Genomic DNA, 16,238 nt, shown 5'->3' with positions numbered 1-16,238 from the left:
CTTGGTTTCCACCAGAAAAGTTGTTAAGAGTCATTGCTTTCAGGAGTTAACAGACTAGCATCCACCCAACAATACTGCATGCTGTGTGGCAGCTGTGTGTCATGTAGCTTCAGCTCTAACTGCGCAGTGCTTTAGACACACTGCTGCTGCTAGTGCCAGGAGAGAGATGGACTGTGGGGAAACAGTTTAGCCCTCAGTATTTAGTAAATATTAGACGTTCAGCCGAAGAAAAGACGTTAAGTTACTTGCATAATATTAGCTTAGTTCTTTTCAACTTTTTAAAACTTAACTAAGTGTAAATAACACTTCCAAGCACCATCCAACCATTTTCTTCCAATAATCTAATTCAGGGTCACGAGGCAGGGCTGGAACCTATCCCACCTGTCATAGGCAGAGAGTAGGGTGCACCCTTCAAGTAGAAGAAAAGTCCATTTACCATGGAAGGACAGACAACTCATAACGTTCAGATCTCTGAAAAGACACGTCTATTTTGAAATACACATAACCGACCTATTCAAGTGGTTGTGTGTTGAGTAGCCTGAATAATTGAACATTTTTGACCAGTTTGCTGTAGTTCCCGCACACTGCTGAGTCGCATATGAACACCTCAGACGAGCCTCTGTACCTTTTCACGTCCTTTCAAACCAAACTCTAACAAGTACGCTGAAGTGAAAAGGCTTATTAAGGAGAGAAACTATGGAGAGACGAGGCTCTCACTCTAAGTCAATACACTCTGATGATGCGGTACATGAAGGACACGCTGCAGTGGGCTTCTCTCCGTTATGTCTATTTGCATATGGCACAAAAAGGAGGATGAGGGGAAGCTGAACGGAGAGAGCAGAAGGAGAGAAAGAAGTTTGCTTTGTCTGATTTACCTTCTGCATAATTTCATGGCGGTGTCCTTGTTTTGCACCGCACAAAGGAGCAATGAGGAGCGTGCCACGATCCTCACCACCTGCACACATGCACCACCCATCTCTCTCTCTCCCACTTCCTCTTCTTCCACCACCAGCTTATTCCTCACACGGAGTAAAGGGAACAACAAGTAGGGCAATAAGTGGCAGCCGTACTCCCACAGTGCAAACACTGGGTGTAATTAAGCGACGCCGAGAGATAGAAATAGGGAACAGAGGGAGGAGAGGAGGGCTGGTGAGTTGCAGGAATACAGAGGGAATAAAAAATGAGGCAGCTCTTCTTTTCTTGCTTTTTTTCTCACTTTTTTTTTGGTCAGAACTTTGCCTGTCACTCCACCTAGCTCTGTGAATTTTCTTCTCCTTTTCAGCCCCCAGCTGGCGTTCCTCATCATCGCTTCAGCCCAATCTCTCATTGTGCTTACGGAAATGCAAAAGAAAGACAGTGACATGTCACATCGCAGGGTTAGGCACTTGTAATTATATGTTATAAGTCAATTAGGCCACCAGCATTGAGGTAATTACATCATCATCAACTGACGGATGTGCTCAAAAGGCTGATCCGATCGAGGTCAACCACAGCAGGGGATTCATCGATAAAAGCAACCTGCTGGCTCTCTCTGACCTCGACACTCCGGTCTGCCTGCGATGGAGCTCGGTGGCAGCTATAACTAATGATGAACGTGGAGAGGGTTTTGGGGTAGGGGTTTCTAGGTTGCACCTTAATTGTCGATGAGCTGTAGGTGCTGTGGGGTGACATAAAAGTGCCACTCGATGACATGGGGGGTGTTAACTCGCGGGACCTCCCCGAGGACTGCCCTCAGCTCAGGTAGTGGGCTTGATGAATGACTGCAGAGGTGTGTGAGTGCTCCCTGTTAAACAAAGCCGATGCATCATTCTGTCACATGCACAGACGCACACAACACACATGCGCGTGCAATGAATGCTATCATTAATATCTCTAATGAGGAGGAAACAGCAACAGACTCCTGCGTAACGCCTGTTGCAGTAAAACTCATCCAACGTACACGGCTAGTTTAGAGCAACCGCTTCACCTTATCGCACTTAAGATGTGCAAAGTGCATATTGTAACTAAGTATTGTAGCCTTAAAACTTGGTCGTCTAAGTTGCTACAGCTTTTTAGGCCCTGAGGACATGAATGATTGTTGATTGAGTTTTCTTCTCATATCGGCGTCGGCAGCTCTGATGCTGCCTGCGTGAACCCCCATGTGCCACCGCGGTGCCGGAGGGGAAAACACAGACGAGTTCATATTTAATTAAAATACCCAGTGAGTGTGAGTTTGCCACAGTTGAATTGGGGTGATAACAAGCTGATATTGAAGGAAATTCTGTAGCTTTATGAAGCCGTGCCTGTTTTCTGGTGTGTTTGGGGAATTTGGGGGACTAACTGATTTAATGTTACAGTTTGGAAGTTTTACACATACATTATTCTGGTTGAGCGGTTGCTGTAATTTTTTATTTAACAAACTGGCAAAATGGTAATGACATGTTCTAGTAAATATTTTTAAAAGGGCCCCGTTGTGCTCATTTCCTGCTTCATAATTTTATTTTTGGACTCGACTAAAGTAGCTTTGCATTGAGTCATGATTGGAAAACAATCATTTGTCTCATACCGGGGCTTGGCGCAGCTATTCAGTTGATTTTCTGTTGGAACCAAGTCATTTTAGCTCCTTTCCCCTTCCCTTTAAGCCAGTTTTCTTCTGATTGGCTGCCCCTTGTAAACAGAAGGTTTGAACAGCTGGTGGGTTGGGCTTCTGCACTTAAAACAGTCTTAATACAGGAACAAATAAGGAAAAAAACTCTGGAACTGAGCAGCAACCTCCATGTGACTAAGAAGAAATTGGTGGTTGCCCGTGAGATTGATTATTTTCATTTATTTATTCATATTGTTGTCGGTGACCAAATGCAAGTAGTTGTGGCTACCAGACCTAAGTGGTGACCTTGAGCTTGAGGATGCAACACCTACAGGTGGCAACAACTTTCAATCACAAGGTGATTGTTCTTGTTTCTCGCGTTGGAGGCAACCTGTTTCCAAATATTTAGGATCCTAACCCAACTGACACATCACTGTCATCCCGATTGATTCAGTCTGAATCAATCTGCCCCTATGAGCTGAACTAGGGGACACAACTTATGTGGTTACTGACTCTTTGTATTCTTGTTGTATTCAGAGACATGTTGAAGCAGCAAGCATGCCAACCATTCTGCAGTTAAACCGCTGACCTTCAACAACTACCTCAGTACTTCTAGAGGACTTTCTGAATTTCAGTTTCAAATCTGTGAGGTTCATGTGAATTTTAGACATCAATAGATTTGGATTTTCACTGATATATCATGGTTAATCACTGTATCCACAAACTGATTCGATGTAATTGCCAAATTGACGCCACTGCCCAACCATTCTATTGCTTACTGATAGCAAATTGACTCTTGCTGTTTTATTGTGGTTTTGACACATCAAAGTCACTTTGAACATAGCAGCTGACAGCACGTGGGCACAGTCCTGATGACCATCTTTGAAGCAACCCATTTTAAAAGCAACGCTATGCAAGATCATAAGTGGTAATAGTTTTTTGTTGCACTATGGTACCCAACCACTGTTTTCTCTAGTGTCACTACAGCCTAAGTAAGGACTCAGCAGTTACTTTGGCTGAAAGTTAAAATCTGATATTAAGAATCTTACCAGCCATTCATACATTTCTTGTGCTTATTCTGTTCTCCAAATATGTAATTTCAAGAAGTCACCTTGAAATCTCACATTAATCTGATGGCAAGTCAATGCACCGAAACTCTGTTCTTAAACTAACTAGACTAATTGCTCTGTGTTGTAAATGACAATAAAGTATCTATTGTATTCTATTCCATTCTCAGACAAATAACACTAAATTGTCCTGATACTGGGTCTTTCTGTGTTTCCAGACTTGTTTGTTGGAATATTCTGTGTGATTCATAGTTTCATGGTTATATTTACGTTGTGTATAAAGTATGCTTCAGTTAGCCTTCAGTTCTTAGTCATCTTAGAGTTTTCAGTGCATCGTCTTCCCCTGTGTTTAGTCAGCCTTGTCTTCATGTTTGTTTATCTCTTGTCTCCATTGTTGCTGTCCCCGTATCTGTTTCTCTGTAGACTTTTTTTCAGTTTTTCTGTAATTATGTCCTCAGTCTCCCTCTGCTCGTGGTCACGTCGTCAGCTCATACTGTGTGTTTTTTTTTATTTTTCTGCGAGTTCCTTTTTTTTTAGTAGTTTACATGTTTTCTAGTTTCCGGTTCCTAGTACCTAATTTTGTTTTTTGTATTTCCTTTGAGCCTCTAGATTTGGCAATAAAACTGCTTTTTAGTTAATTATCTCTGTCTCCAATGGCTGCACCTGGGTCCTGCCCAACCTAAATAATCCAGCGTCTGCACTATGTAGCAGCTATCAGTGGTCCTGCATCTTATGCGATTTGTTTTTTATGCTTAAATAGAGAGGAAAAGTTAGCTAGTTAGCTTGTTTAGTAAACACATGAGGGAGTATGATTTGACAACTAATGTTGATGTCCATACAACGTCCTGTTAATGTTTGAAATGATCTGTGCCAACACAGCTACAGGCATCACTGCTCTGCGTCTGCATCTTCCCAATGAGGCTGGATTAAGCTTTTAGCACTTCAGTATTAGTTTTAGTAGTAGCTAGCTTCAAGAAGCACAATTTTTTGCTGATAATTGTTTTGCTTCTGAAGTCAGTGTTGTCATCTTCCAAGCAACAGTTTTAAGTACAGAGTACACTATAATCAGACTATACCGTATAAACCAGAGCAGCAAACTTATAGCTTAATATAGCCTTTAAAGCTGCGCTCCTTCTTATGGATTAAAAGTTAATAACTTAAAAATGATTTTTGGTATTTCTTTCCTTTAATTCATCTGCAGCCTCAGCAGAGAAGAGAACCAAGCTCCACAGCTCAGCTCTTTCTTATTCTCTTCTTCTCTTCCTGTCTTTTCTCTCTCCTTTGCTTTCTGCCTCTCTTTGTATCGAGTCTAGATCTGCCCATCGTTCCCTGCCATTCTGCATCTCCGTCAAACTGGTGACATCATGCCTGAAGGAAATTGTTGCCCTTTGCTCCTAAAAATATTTCCCCCAGACTCAAAATAGGTCCAATTTCCTCTTGTAATTGTTTCATATTTTTTTCTAATCTGACTTTAAAACCGTTGCTAGCCCTGTTAATACAAACTCAGCTGTCATCTGAGGATTAAATAAAGCAGGGCGTATAACAGGAAGACTTAAAGAGGATTCAGCGGCATTTAGAAACAGGTGAATCTCTTCAAGCATTTAGTTTGTCACAGTTGCACCAAATTTAATTAGGAAGCCACTCATTTGACAGCAAGCTTATACTTTTAATGTCACATTACCATTTCAGTAAGACAGCACCAGGGCTGAAGAAAGACTGATTTTTTTGCATTGAGGGATTTCATTAGTTACAAATTCATCCCACAGTGTGACTGCAAGCCCAAACATATATCCATAATGAATTATCCACAGGAAGATCACGGGCTTTCTAAAAGGGCACTCACAGTGATTCCCCTGCCAAAGCCAGTGCCAATGCAAATGCCAGTGTCAGCGCCAATGGCAATGTCAATGCAAAAGCCAATTCCCTGTTTAGATTCTTCTTTTTCCTTTTTTTTTTTTGCAGAGAATAATTATGGATCCATACCAAATTCCACTCGGTCCTTCATCTGCCCATGCTTCACTTCACCAACAAGATCAGTGCAATTCAGCTCAGTAGTTTTGCTGACAAGATTGCACTTTGCAAGAAGTTGCTTATGAATCCTCTAAGGTCTAAGGCAGGGGTGGGGAACTCCAGGCAACTTCATGACATGTTGAGCAGTAATTTTTGGCCATTTGGATGAAGGAAACATCTAAAACCTGCAGGACACCGGCCCTTGAGGCCTGGAGTTCCCCCACCCCTTGTCTAAGCTGTCATTGGTGATAACTCATACAAACAGAAAAAAGCCAACACAAATATAAATGGAACACTTTTTAGTGCGTGTCAGTAAGAATGGTTACGTCCTTTGTCCCTGATCGAGTAGACTTGAGTGAACAATTTAATAAAAACAAAAGTTGCAAATTCTGGCTAGGATTGGCGTCATCGCCAATAATTTAGACCTCAGAGGGTTAATGAGATATCTATTTAAGCCTTTTTTTTAGCAGCATCCGTAACCGTTAAACAGAACATGCACAAACCAGTAACTAGTAAAGATTAGAAGTTAATTACTTGTTACAATAGTTTAAAAGGGACTATATTTATGCCTCAATTTCTCATTCAACCCACACAATCCTCAGTTTGCATTAAAACAGTCTTTGCTGTTGTAGAAGGTTTTACAGTGACTGATAACAGACACTTAACTGTTGTTATGTACTAGTAAACGCTGCTAACACAGATACGATGTGGACATTAGGTTAATCCAGTTTTGAGCATAGTTTCTTTTAAAAAGAACAGCATTGTAGCTACTAAACTACTGATGCCTACATGTAGGAACATGAAGAAAACACTACAAACAAACCCCAAACCAAGTAACTTCTGAAGGCTGGAATGTGACAGAAAAGTGATGAAAAAAACAGAACCTGGCCAACTAACTGGAAATTCACCCAGTTTAATTAAACCCAAACATTACAGAACGAAGTCAAAGACGAAAGTAGCGCTTTGAACGCAGGAGAGCAAAAGCAGTCTCGTCAAAACATTTCACTTTCATGTCAAAGGTGAAAGTTAAAAAAGCAAAAGGATGGGGGAAAGAGATCAGTGCTGTTCAGCGGGTAAATTTGGCAGGATGAAAATGAATATTTGATTTTTGTGCTCTTCCCGAGAATGGTGATAAATATTCCCTTCACGAGATGAGACATCCAAGAGGCTGCATGTGTACAAGCACACACACACACACACACACACACACACACACACACACACACACACACACACACACACACACACACACAAAGAATGGATAAAACTCAAAGCAGTGCAAATATTTGGAAAATACAAAATCGATGTTCAAATCGGTAATTTCTGAATTATTTCCGCTCAAATAAACACAACTGTGAAATTGTGTGCATGCTGACATTAACATGAATAAAATGCTAAAATAAATGCATACACACATAGACACACACACTGACGCACTTGCATCTCCTTACTGAGACTGAGAGGAAGTTTGTTCCTACTTATTTATGACAACACTTGAAAACATATCGTTTTTACTACTGGAACTATTGAACCAAGGATTTGCAACACTTTTACGTTTGCTGTATTTAAGAGTCTTTCCTATATGTGTCTTTTAACATTGCTCACCAGCTACTGATTATTATTATTTTATACTGTCATGTGAAAAAGGAGGTTTTCGCAGACTTGTATAGAGTCCTGTGAAAAACGAAATACGCCCCATGATTCAAGAGCTTGTAGACCCTTTTTTTCACACTTTCCGCTCACATGATCAACAGGACCTCTAAATAGAAAAAAAACACTTGGAGTTTAACATATTGGACTCTCCACCTTTTGCTTGTAAAAGTGAAGAAGGTTCTAGGATCTAAGGAGCTTGGAAAGAAAAGTGTCTGGACTTCTTTCATTTTCTTGAAGACGTTTTACCTCTCATCCGAGAAGCTTCTTCAGTTCTAAGAGCAACTGGTTGAGATTATCAAAGCTTCTCAAACAGCCACTTCATAAACGCATGGCACAGCATAGAAGAGCCATCTCGACGGGACAATCTGCTGTCCATCTGCATCTAAAGGACAAAGGTCACTCTTTCAAAGATGCCAACGTTCACATTTTGGACAGAGAAGACAGATGGTTTGAAAGAGGAGTGGAAAAGCCATCTATGTCCACTGTGAACAATCATCTTTGAACAGAGGTGGTGGCTTATGACACCAACTGTCTGCCATCTGTAATCCAGTTTTGAGATCCCTTCCCAGACGCCTTAACACCCACATCCTGGACCATCTGACCTCAGTAAATCACATGATAGGGTGGGGCTAGGTTTCACAATGAACTCACCCAAAACCTTGGCTGATTGTGACCTACACAGCTTGGCTTGTGTGATTAGGTTGAGGATCAATAGGGGGTCCATGACCCTCTTGACGACACTCCCATAGGGCTTTAAATCTGGGACTCTCCACCAGTTGAGCGGTGAAACTTAAAGAAGTCCAGATGCCTTTCTTTCCAAACTCTTTAGACTACGATGAGCTGGATGACTAAAAACCTTCACAGACAAGTTTCTTGGATAAACATCAAACCTAAAGTTCAGTTTCCTTCTTTTTCTCAACCTCTCAAGAGTACCATGACCACACAGAAACTCATTATCTCCATTAAAGTAAGTCTGAGTTGTTGTTAGTCAAAATAACACAAAGTTGGTGTCAACAGTCCTGACAACCACAGATAAACAACTGCATATTGTCTGTGGTTGTTCACGTTCTCAACTATAAGGCATTTACCACAACTGCTTGCTCCAGAAGTACAGTACTGCATACCAGCTTGCTGTGAAGCTCAGATGAAAAAAATGTGCTAATGCATCAAAAGCACCCATATCCATTTTACAGCAGGCCAGGAATATCAGCAAATACGTATATTGATAAGAAGTATTTGAAGCGCCTTGAGGCGACTTTTGTTGTGATTTGGCGCTATATAAATAAAATTGAATTGAATTGATAAGAAGTATTGGTGTCAATGCTGTTATCAATAAAATGCTAACAACAACCATCCCCAGGGGAAGTTATCTATGACGTTCAGTCACTTACCGTAGCGGTCTCAGAGTTCTCAGCAGCCTCAGCACTCTGAGCATGCCCAGGATCTTGGTTTCGGATTGGGAAATGAGAGACACCAGGATGTCAATAACAGAAATCATGACGAGCATCCCGTCCAGAATGTTCCAGCTGCTCCTCAGGTACGCCTTGTCCCCGAAAAAAAAGCCCATAGACACGATCTGGACAGCAAAGAAGACAACAGTATGTTATTATAAAGCAGAAAGCACTGAGTTTAGACTGCCGAGTGCCAGTTTGGTTTGGATATTAGTTCAAATGAATTATTCACCATGAATATAAGTGGCAGACAAATGATACACGAATCAGTAATTTAATATCTATTTTTGTCACTGTGGCTGCAATTTGTTTATCAAGCCAGTGTTCTATTTATTAGGAGTCGGTGCTTAATGTCCCATACGCCCAGCTTATTGACTTAGTGAAGTGACTGTTTGTGTGGCAGTGATGATCATAAAAGCTGCAAGCGCTCCAAACTTCATGTCTATTTCCATAGGTTTCACTCATCACGTATTCTGCTGATGAAGCGATATGCATTCCAGAACATTATTCCCTGAGATCAAACTTATTAAATTAGGCCAAGACAACAGTTTTTGCATCATGCAGTTTCACAATACTCCAACTGAAAAGATGAGAGGCGATAAGATCATTTGTATAAGTCGATACTAATCAATATAGCGGACAATTAATTAAAAAAGGCTGCTACAGAGGCCTTTGTTTTTGATTTGGACTTGACAAGGCCATTGCGACACTTGACTCTCTTCTTTTTCAGCTGTTCTCTTGTACATTTTCAGCTGTTATATGATAAAGTTTGGGAAGCTCATCTTGTAACCGGAAGGTTGCCAGTTCGATCCCCAGGGCAAGACACTTCACATACCGCCTACTGGTGTTGGCCAGAGGGGCCGATGGCGCGATACGGCAGCCTCGCTTCTGTCAGTCTGCCCCAGGGCAGCTGTGCCTACAACTGTAGCTTGCCTCCACCAGTGTGTGAATGTGAGAGTGAATGAATAGTGGAATTGTAAAGCGCTTTGAGGGTCTCGAAAAGCGCTACATAAATGCAATCCATTATTATTATTATTGTTATTATAAGCTTTCGTTCTCAAACACATGGCCTCGCATTTGACCCAAGAATACTTTGGCAGTCCTAGGAGTTTATGGTCGACTCAATGGCTGCAAGGTGTTGATGTCCTGTTGCTGCGAATCAAGCCCAAATCATCACCCTCCACCTCCGTGCTTTAGAGCTGAAGCATTTGTGCCAATATTTGATTTTTGCTATATATTATGGCCAAACATTTCCACTTTGGACTTATCTGTTCAAAACACATTGCTCTAGAAATCTTTTGGTTTGTTCAGCTGCAGTTTTCCTCAGCTGTGCTGCCATAGTCTTTTTAGAGTGAAAAGGCTTTCATCTAATAACCCTTCTAAACAAGCCATAATTTTCTTCTTCCATGAACTTTTAACATTTAACTGAAGCATGTAGTGACTTTTTAGTTTTTAGGGTTTTTTTTCAGTTTCTCTGAGCATTGCACAACCTTGATATGAATTTACTGGGACATCTACCCCAGGAAGATTAGCAGCTGACTCAAATGGTTTCCCCTTGTGAATAATGTTTCTCACGGTAGAATAATGGACTTGTTTGTAAATTGCCTTATAACCCTTTCAAACAAACAGACAGACCACACAGACCTAAGTCCTCCAGATGTGCAAACTGCCAAACAATGTGCAAACTTCTGGTTTTATGGAGGTGCTCACACTTGCTGATGATCAATTAGTCAAGACCATTTGACTACGTGTCAGTTAGTCTGCCACTTACTTAATTCTGGCTGCTACTTACCCCCTGAATTCCTATGGAAACAGTTACACAGCACTTACTTACTCACACAATGCTTCATTTTCATTAAATAAATAAATGTACAGTAGATGAATATATAATATATAATATTTAAATACAGTCACTGAAAAAGTATAGATGAAAAATTCAGTTGCATTTCATGTAACTGCTAACAGCTCAGTCACCTGAGGGCAACATGGGACATCAACTACACACTAAACATCTGTCAGAAGTCAACAGGCGTAAAAATACAATGTGTAATATTTAACAATGCAATCGATTTTTAATATGAAAGGCTTCCACTCCGTGTTCAGCTGCTTTTAAAAAATTAAATAAAATAAAAACTCCCTCCGAAATGGGGCAATAGACTTATTATAGTATTATAATTGAAACACGAGATAAAAGAGTAGACGCATAGTTGTTTCATTTTTTAAATGCTAAAATCTTTCATGCTAACCATTCGCCACTGTTACATTTTTGCATCACACACAGATTCCCTGAGCATTAGATGATAAAACCAGTGCTCTGTGTGTGCGTATTTGTGTGCCACCCCAACGTTTGTGAGTCGCCGGGACCGAAAATAGAGAAAGAGGCTTTGAATGAGTGACACCGATGAACTTTCCTCCCCTCTGCCTCCGCGAGCTCCTGCCCACGCTGCCATGGACCTCCATTCAAAGCTGGGCCATTTGAATACTGGCGAGACAATCCTCCTCTTAGCATTATGAAACTGCCCTCAGAAGGTGTGCATTCACTGTCTGTTCACCTCTCTCGTTCTCCCCCTCCCCTCCCTCCCCCTCATGCCCACTCTGTTTTCTTTTCTATTATGGAATCGTTCCACTACATGCAGGTATCAGGCAGACTCTGTTATCGCTACAGCTTTGGGTCTTGGAGGTTTTGGGAGTGCGCTTTGGGTTTCTTCCTCTCATGCAAAAATCTTTGTTTTGTTTGCAAACACCAGGGTGTCAAATCATTTTCGTTTAAACTTCAGAGCAAAGTTGAGCAAAGTCGCGCTCTCGATGCGAGGCAACCAGTGTTTTCACGGCACCAAAATAACCTGACCTACCAAATATTTTGAGGCACGAGAGCTGAAATCAACTAAGTGAATAAAAACAGGAGTCAGGGATAACTTCATGGGAGAATGAACAGCAGATATTTGAGTCTTTAAAAGGGTAAAAGTAAGTATGGAGTATGCAACATCCTCTCACACAGTGGCTAAAATGAGCAAAGCCTTTCACAAACTTTGCACTGGAGTTTAAAAGGTATTGTTGGCAATTCAGCGTGACTCACCTTTACAGTCATCTCAGTCACAAAGATTGCTGTGAAGATGTAGTTGGACACTGTCAGGAAAACCCGCTCCTGCCAAACAAAAGGGAAAAGGAAAGAAGAGAGTGAGAGAGAGGCTTCGTTGAGCGGAGGTAGTTCTCATGAAATGTTCTGAGCACCTTTTTTTTTTACTGTTTGCTTCTAAGCTGACTAGTGTACAGCTGAATAATGCATGAGAGCTGCTTTCCACATACACTATCTGAAAACATGTTTGTGCAAACACCCCTATTGTACGCTCTCTAATGATAGCTGGCAGGCAATTATAACGTTTACTTTGTATTGAAACAACATGAAATATTGAAACAAGGGATCTGATTTGGTATTTATGCTCGCAACCTTATAAGAGCGGTAAAAAAATGTACTCAAATATCTCATAAATCCCCGAGGGGTAAAATTCAAGACAATAAATGAGATCAAATAAAAGAAAAAAAGGAATTTTTGTTTTTTAAAACAATGCAATGATAGAAAAACTCTTCAACTCCCTGAATAAACAGCACTGCACTGGGAACAAGTGGAATAATAACAACAGCACACTTTAAAAAATTGTTCTTTTAAATACAGTTGAATGCTGAAAGCACTGGTGCCTTTGAGGAGTAGCACAGGAATGGTTATTTCAGCTATTTTGTGTTGGTGTACATTACTGTGCAAAAGTTTCGAGTCATCATTCATTTCTTTATTATTCTGTTTCCAAGGAACCTGACTTTCTTCATTTCTTTTTTTAAAGAGTCTTGAATAGTAGTTCTCCAGGCTTTCTGAAGGTCTTTCACAGTTTTCTTTGGACATTGGCTGCTTTTTCACTCAGTTTTAGTCGGGTCCTTTTACCTCATTTTCAATAATGTTTTGTTTTATTGTGTTTGTTTGTCAAGCCACTTAAACTGACCTATGAATCATTCAATCACAAAGGTGGAATTTTGAGAATAAACTACTATCATGTTAAAAAAAAAAATTATTGGTTCTAAAAACACGTCATATATTACAAAAATAAGCTGTTTCTAGCGATTTCACTAGGAACAGTATTATACTGCAAAGCATATTTTCAGTATAATGTACATTATACTGCACACTGAGCTTTTAACTGCTGACAAATCACACTGTCAGCACTTCACTGTAAGTTAACTGTGAAATTTCTCACAGTGAAACACACACTGCTTGTGTTGAGAAACAACAATTAAAGGCTGAAATTGGCACTTCACCAATTAAACAAGCATGTTGCATCAGATGCTTTATTTTTTCATGAGAGAGTCATTTTCAAAAACAAGCACCATTAATTAGTTGTGTGTATGCACACAATTCAACACCATATCTCCATCTATACACAATCATATCATTGCGCTCCCATGCTCCCCTGTTGCCTGAAGCAGTATCTCTCAGTAGTTTAGTGTGTGCGCATGCAGGAGAGGATGGGAGCCTATTTACTGAGCTAAACAAGGACTGAGGAGAGAAAACAAGCACGAATAAGATCCTTTCACTGAGTGCTTGTTTACCCTGCATCCCCTCTGTCTGAGGAGACATGACCCTGTCCTGCCGCTGAATGTACATGTGTGCGTGTGAGCGTGTGTGTGGGTTTAGGTGGCTCTCTTTCCCACGGCCTCCAACTACCATCACACATACTCAGTGGAACGCAAAGTTATGCACACACGTATAAACAGAGATGGCAGTCCTGTGGCGATTTTTCTGAAGTCTCTGAGAACGTCAGGCATGACATCACTGGGAATGCTGTCGTAGCGAGGGTTTATAAATTCCAGTCTTGACATTAGCCATTCCTGTTCTCTGTAAACAAGTGTTCATACCTCCATTCATTACAAAGCAACAGAAATTTTGATGTTAAATTTTAAAGTGTGCGTCACTAACTAAGCTGCAAAAAGTGCAATTTGTTCTCGGTCTAATGTTCAGTTCACTTTTATTTATATAAGATCAAATCAGAGCTACAGTCGCCTAAAGGCTCCTTGTATTGAAAGGTAAAGACCCAACAATAATACAGAGAAAATCCCCACAATCTCACAAACCTTATGAACATGCACTTGGCGACAGTGGGAAGGAAAAACTTCCTTTTAACAGGAAGAAACATTACATAATATATCTCACTTAGCCAAGCACCTTTTTAATGTCTTTTATCTAAGGGGTTTTCACAGTTGCTGTGTTTAGTTTGTTTAAATCAAACTCTGGTTCGTTTTTTCCTTTTGTTGTGGTTCGTTTGTGCAGATGTGAACACAGTAATCACGCTCGGGTGCAGACCAAAAATAACAAACTGGAGGCGGTGGTCACAGCACGTTTTCAAATTAACTCCATAGCAGCTCATTCATGGTGTAAACAGGTGACCAGACCCCGATCTGAACAAACTACCAGGTTCAGTTTACTAGTTTGTTTAAAAAGTCCCATAGCCACGGATACTGTGTGTTCTGGGATGCAGCAAGTTAGTATAAATTTCCTCTGTGTGAAAACAAACCAAATCACTGGAAAAAGTTAAAGTTTACAAACTCATCAACTGATTTGGGCCAGAGTAAACGAGCTACAGGTGTGAAAACGCCGTAACATTCACACACATTTACACTCCAATGAATACATCAGATGTGTCTGGCCAGATTGGCCAGATGTTTCTAGCCAAAAAGCGGACATAAAGCATAAAGTCGTCCACTATTCTGGACCACAGTATGTGAACTATAGGTGTTTAATGCCCTAAACACACATTTTTAAGAACCCTGTAGAAGAAGAAAGAGCTAACATTTTGTAACTTTTAGTAAAAAATGCAGGTTGCTGCCCACTGTAGATACCAGAAATACAATGGTAATAAATTTGGTGACTGCCAGAGGTGAATTAAATTAGCTAATAAAGCTTGTTTTTGTTAGATACTTTGACTGAGTTAATATTGGGCTACCTTTTAAGTGTTGCAGAGCGTTAATTGCCCTGATGCATGCTCTCAATCACTGAGAAAGGAAATCCCAGAAAGTTGATTCTGTTCATTAGGATTTAGCATTTTCAGTGGGAGAAAACATTTTGTTGTTCATTCAAGGGCCTTCTTCGGTCTGAAGAAGAGACAGCTAAATGTACAGGGTGGGCCATTTATATGGATACACCGTAATAACATGGGAATGGTTGGTGATATTAAAGTCCTGTTTGTGGCACATTAGTATATGTGAGGGGGCAAACTCCTCAAGATGGGTGGTGACCATGGTGGCCAAGAGGGTCATGTGACACATCAAACTTATTGGTAATGTCACAAGAAAAACAATGGTGTGCTTGGTTTCAACATCTGAAGTGTTTGTGAGTTTGCCCCCTCACATATACTAATGTGCCACAAACAAGACTTTAATATCACCAACCATATAGCAAGCTAAATAAAGATATACAGGCAGGCTAAATATAGTGTACTAGCTGCAATACTGCAATTAACCAGTGTCATTTTAGCTAGCTAAATGGCAAAAAAAAAGATGAGTCATCTTTCATTTCACTTGATCATATCATCAAAAAAGATGAGGCAATAAACTTTTGTCTATGTATATTCTCTGGGTCTATTTCTCTACATCTTGGATATATTTTTAGCCTAAGGCAGGACAGTGACAGGAATCCGGGCACCCTCAATAGGAGTAAAGCACCTCCCTTTTGCTTCTTAACCTTCATCTCCGGTGGTGGTGGTGCTGTTATTCGCAGTTCAACACCTGGAATCTTGTTTGCCTGACCACAAGTCTGGTCGCCCCAGGAATCAGACCCAGTTTGAAGTAATGCTAAATATAGTGGCAAAAGCCAGCTATGACCTAGAGGTACTTTGTTTAGCCATATGCCAGTAAAAGCAAAACCCATTACTAAACACTTTCAGTAGGTGATTTACACTGGAAGCCCTTTAGAGGTTCAGTGCCTTTCTTTTCTTTAAAGGAACTCAGTATCATTAGTTATATAATGAACACCGTGTAGTGATGCACATAAAAAAATAAATCTTTCATCACATCCTGTGTAGAGCACCACTTCTATCTTAATTCTGTACTTCTTAAAGGTTTTTGTGGCTGTGTAGTTCATTAAACATACAGCCCAGGGAATATGAGAAGTGTCACAAATGTGGTATTGTCATAGTTTAAAAAAAAAACCCAGACAAATTAATTCAGGCTACATTTTGCATATACTTCACAGAAATTAACTGTTTATAGCCATTTACACCTGTTTATACTGTAAAGAACTAGATATGTATTTTCCCAGCAACATACTGTTGTTGTACTTTTCAGAGGGGCTGCTGTAAAAGTGCTGAAACACAATGTGGATCAATCTGCCTGTGCTGAGAAACAGCAACCAAAGGCAGAAACTGGCATTTCTCTTTGTGTCTAGCGGCACTTCTATTCTAAAGTGGTCTGGAGCGATGACGCGGCCCCTGAAAATTTCGATGGATCGTA

At 40.5% G+C, this 16,238-nt stretch overlaps 1 protein-coding gene across 13 annotated transcripts in view; it reads right to left on the bottom strand.

Annotated features, from left to right (window-relative positions):
- The window catches only part of cacna1g (calcium channel, voltage-dependent, T type, alpha 1G subunit), a 208,763-nt gene that overhangs the window by 59,284 nt on the left and 133,241 nt on the right, over positions 1-16,238 (bottom strand). For all 13 annotated transcript variants that reach the window (XM_086302859.1, XM_086302861.1, XM_086302851.1 and 10 more), the window contains 2 exons: positions 11,824-11,892; positions 8,688-8,872 (listed from right to left, as the gene is read on the bottom strand). In XM_086302859.1, the coding sequence (XP_086158985.1) occupies positions 8,688-8,872; positions 11,824-11,892 (254 nt within the window). The remainder of the gene's footprint in view (positions 1-8,687; positions 8,873-11,823; positions 11,893-16,238) is intronic.

This window comes from Aulonocara sp. 'chitande type north' Nkhata Bay, linkage group LG8 (assembly GCF_057382095.1).
Source record: "Aulonocara sp. 'chitande type north' Nkhata Bay isolate Kocher_YH1m ecotype deep benthic linkage group LG8, A_spYH_male_GT1.1, whole genome shotgun sequence".
In the NCBI taxonomy this organism is placed as follows: domain Eukaryota; kingdom Metazoa; phylum Chordata; class Actinopteri; order Cichliformes; family Cichlidae; genus Aulonocara; species Aulonocara sp. 'chitande type north' Nkhata Bay.
This window is presented reverse-complemented; position numbering and strand designations above follow the sequence as displayed.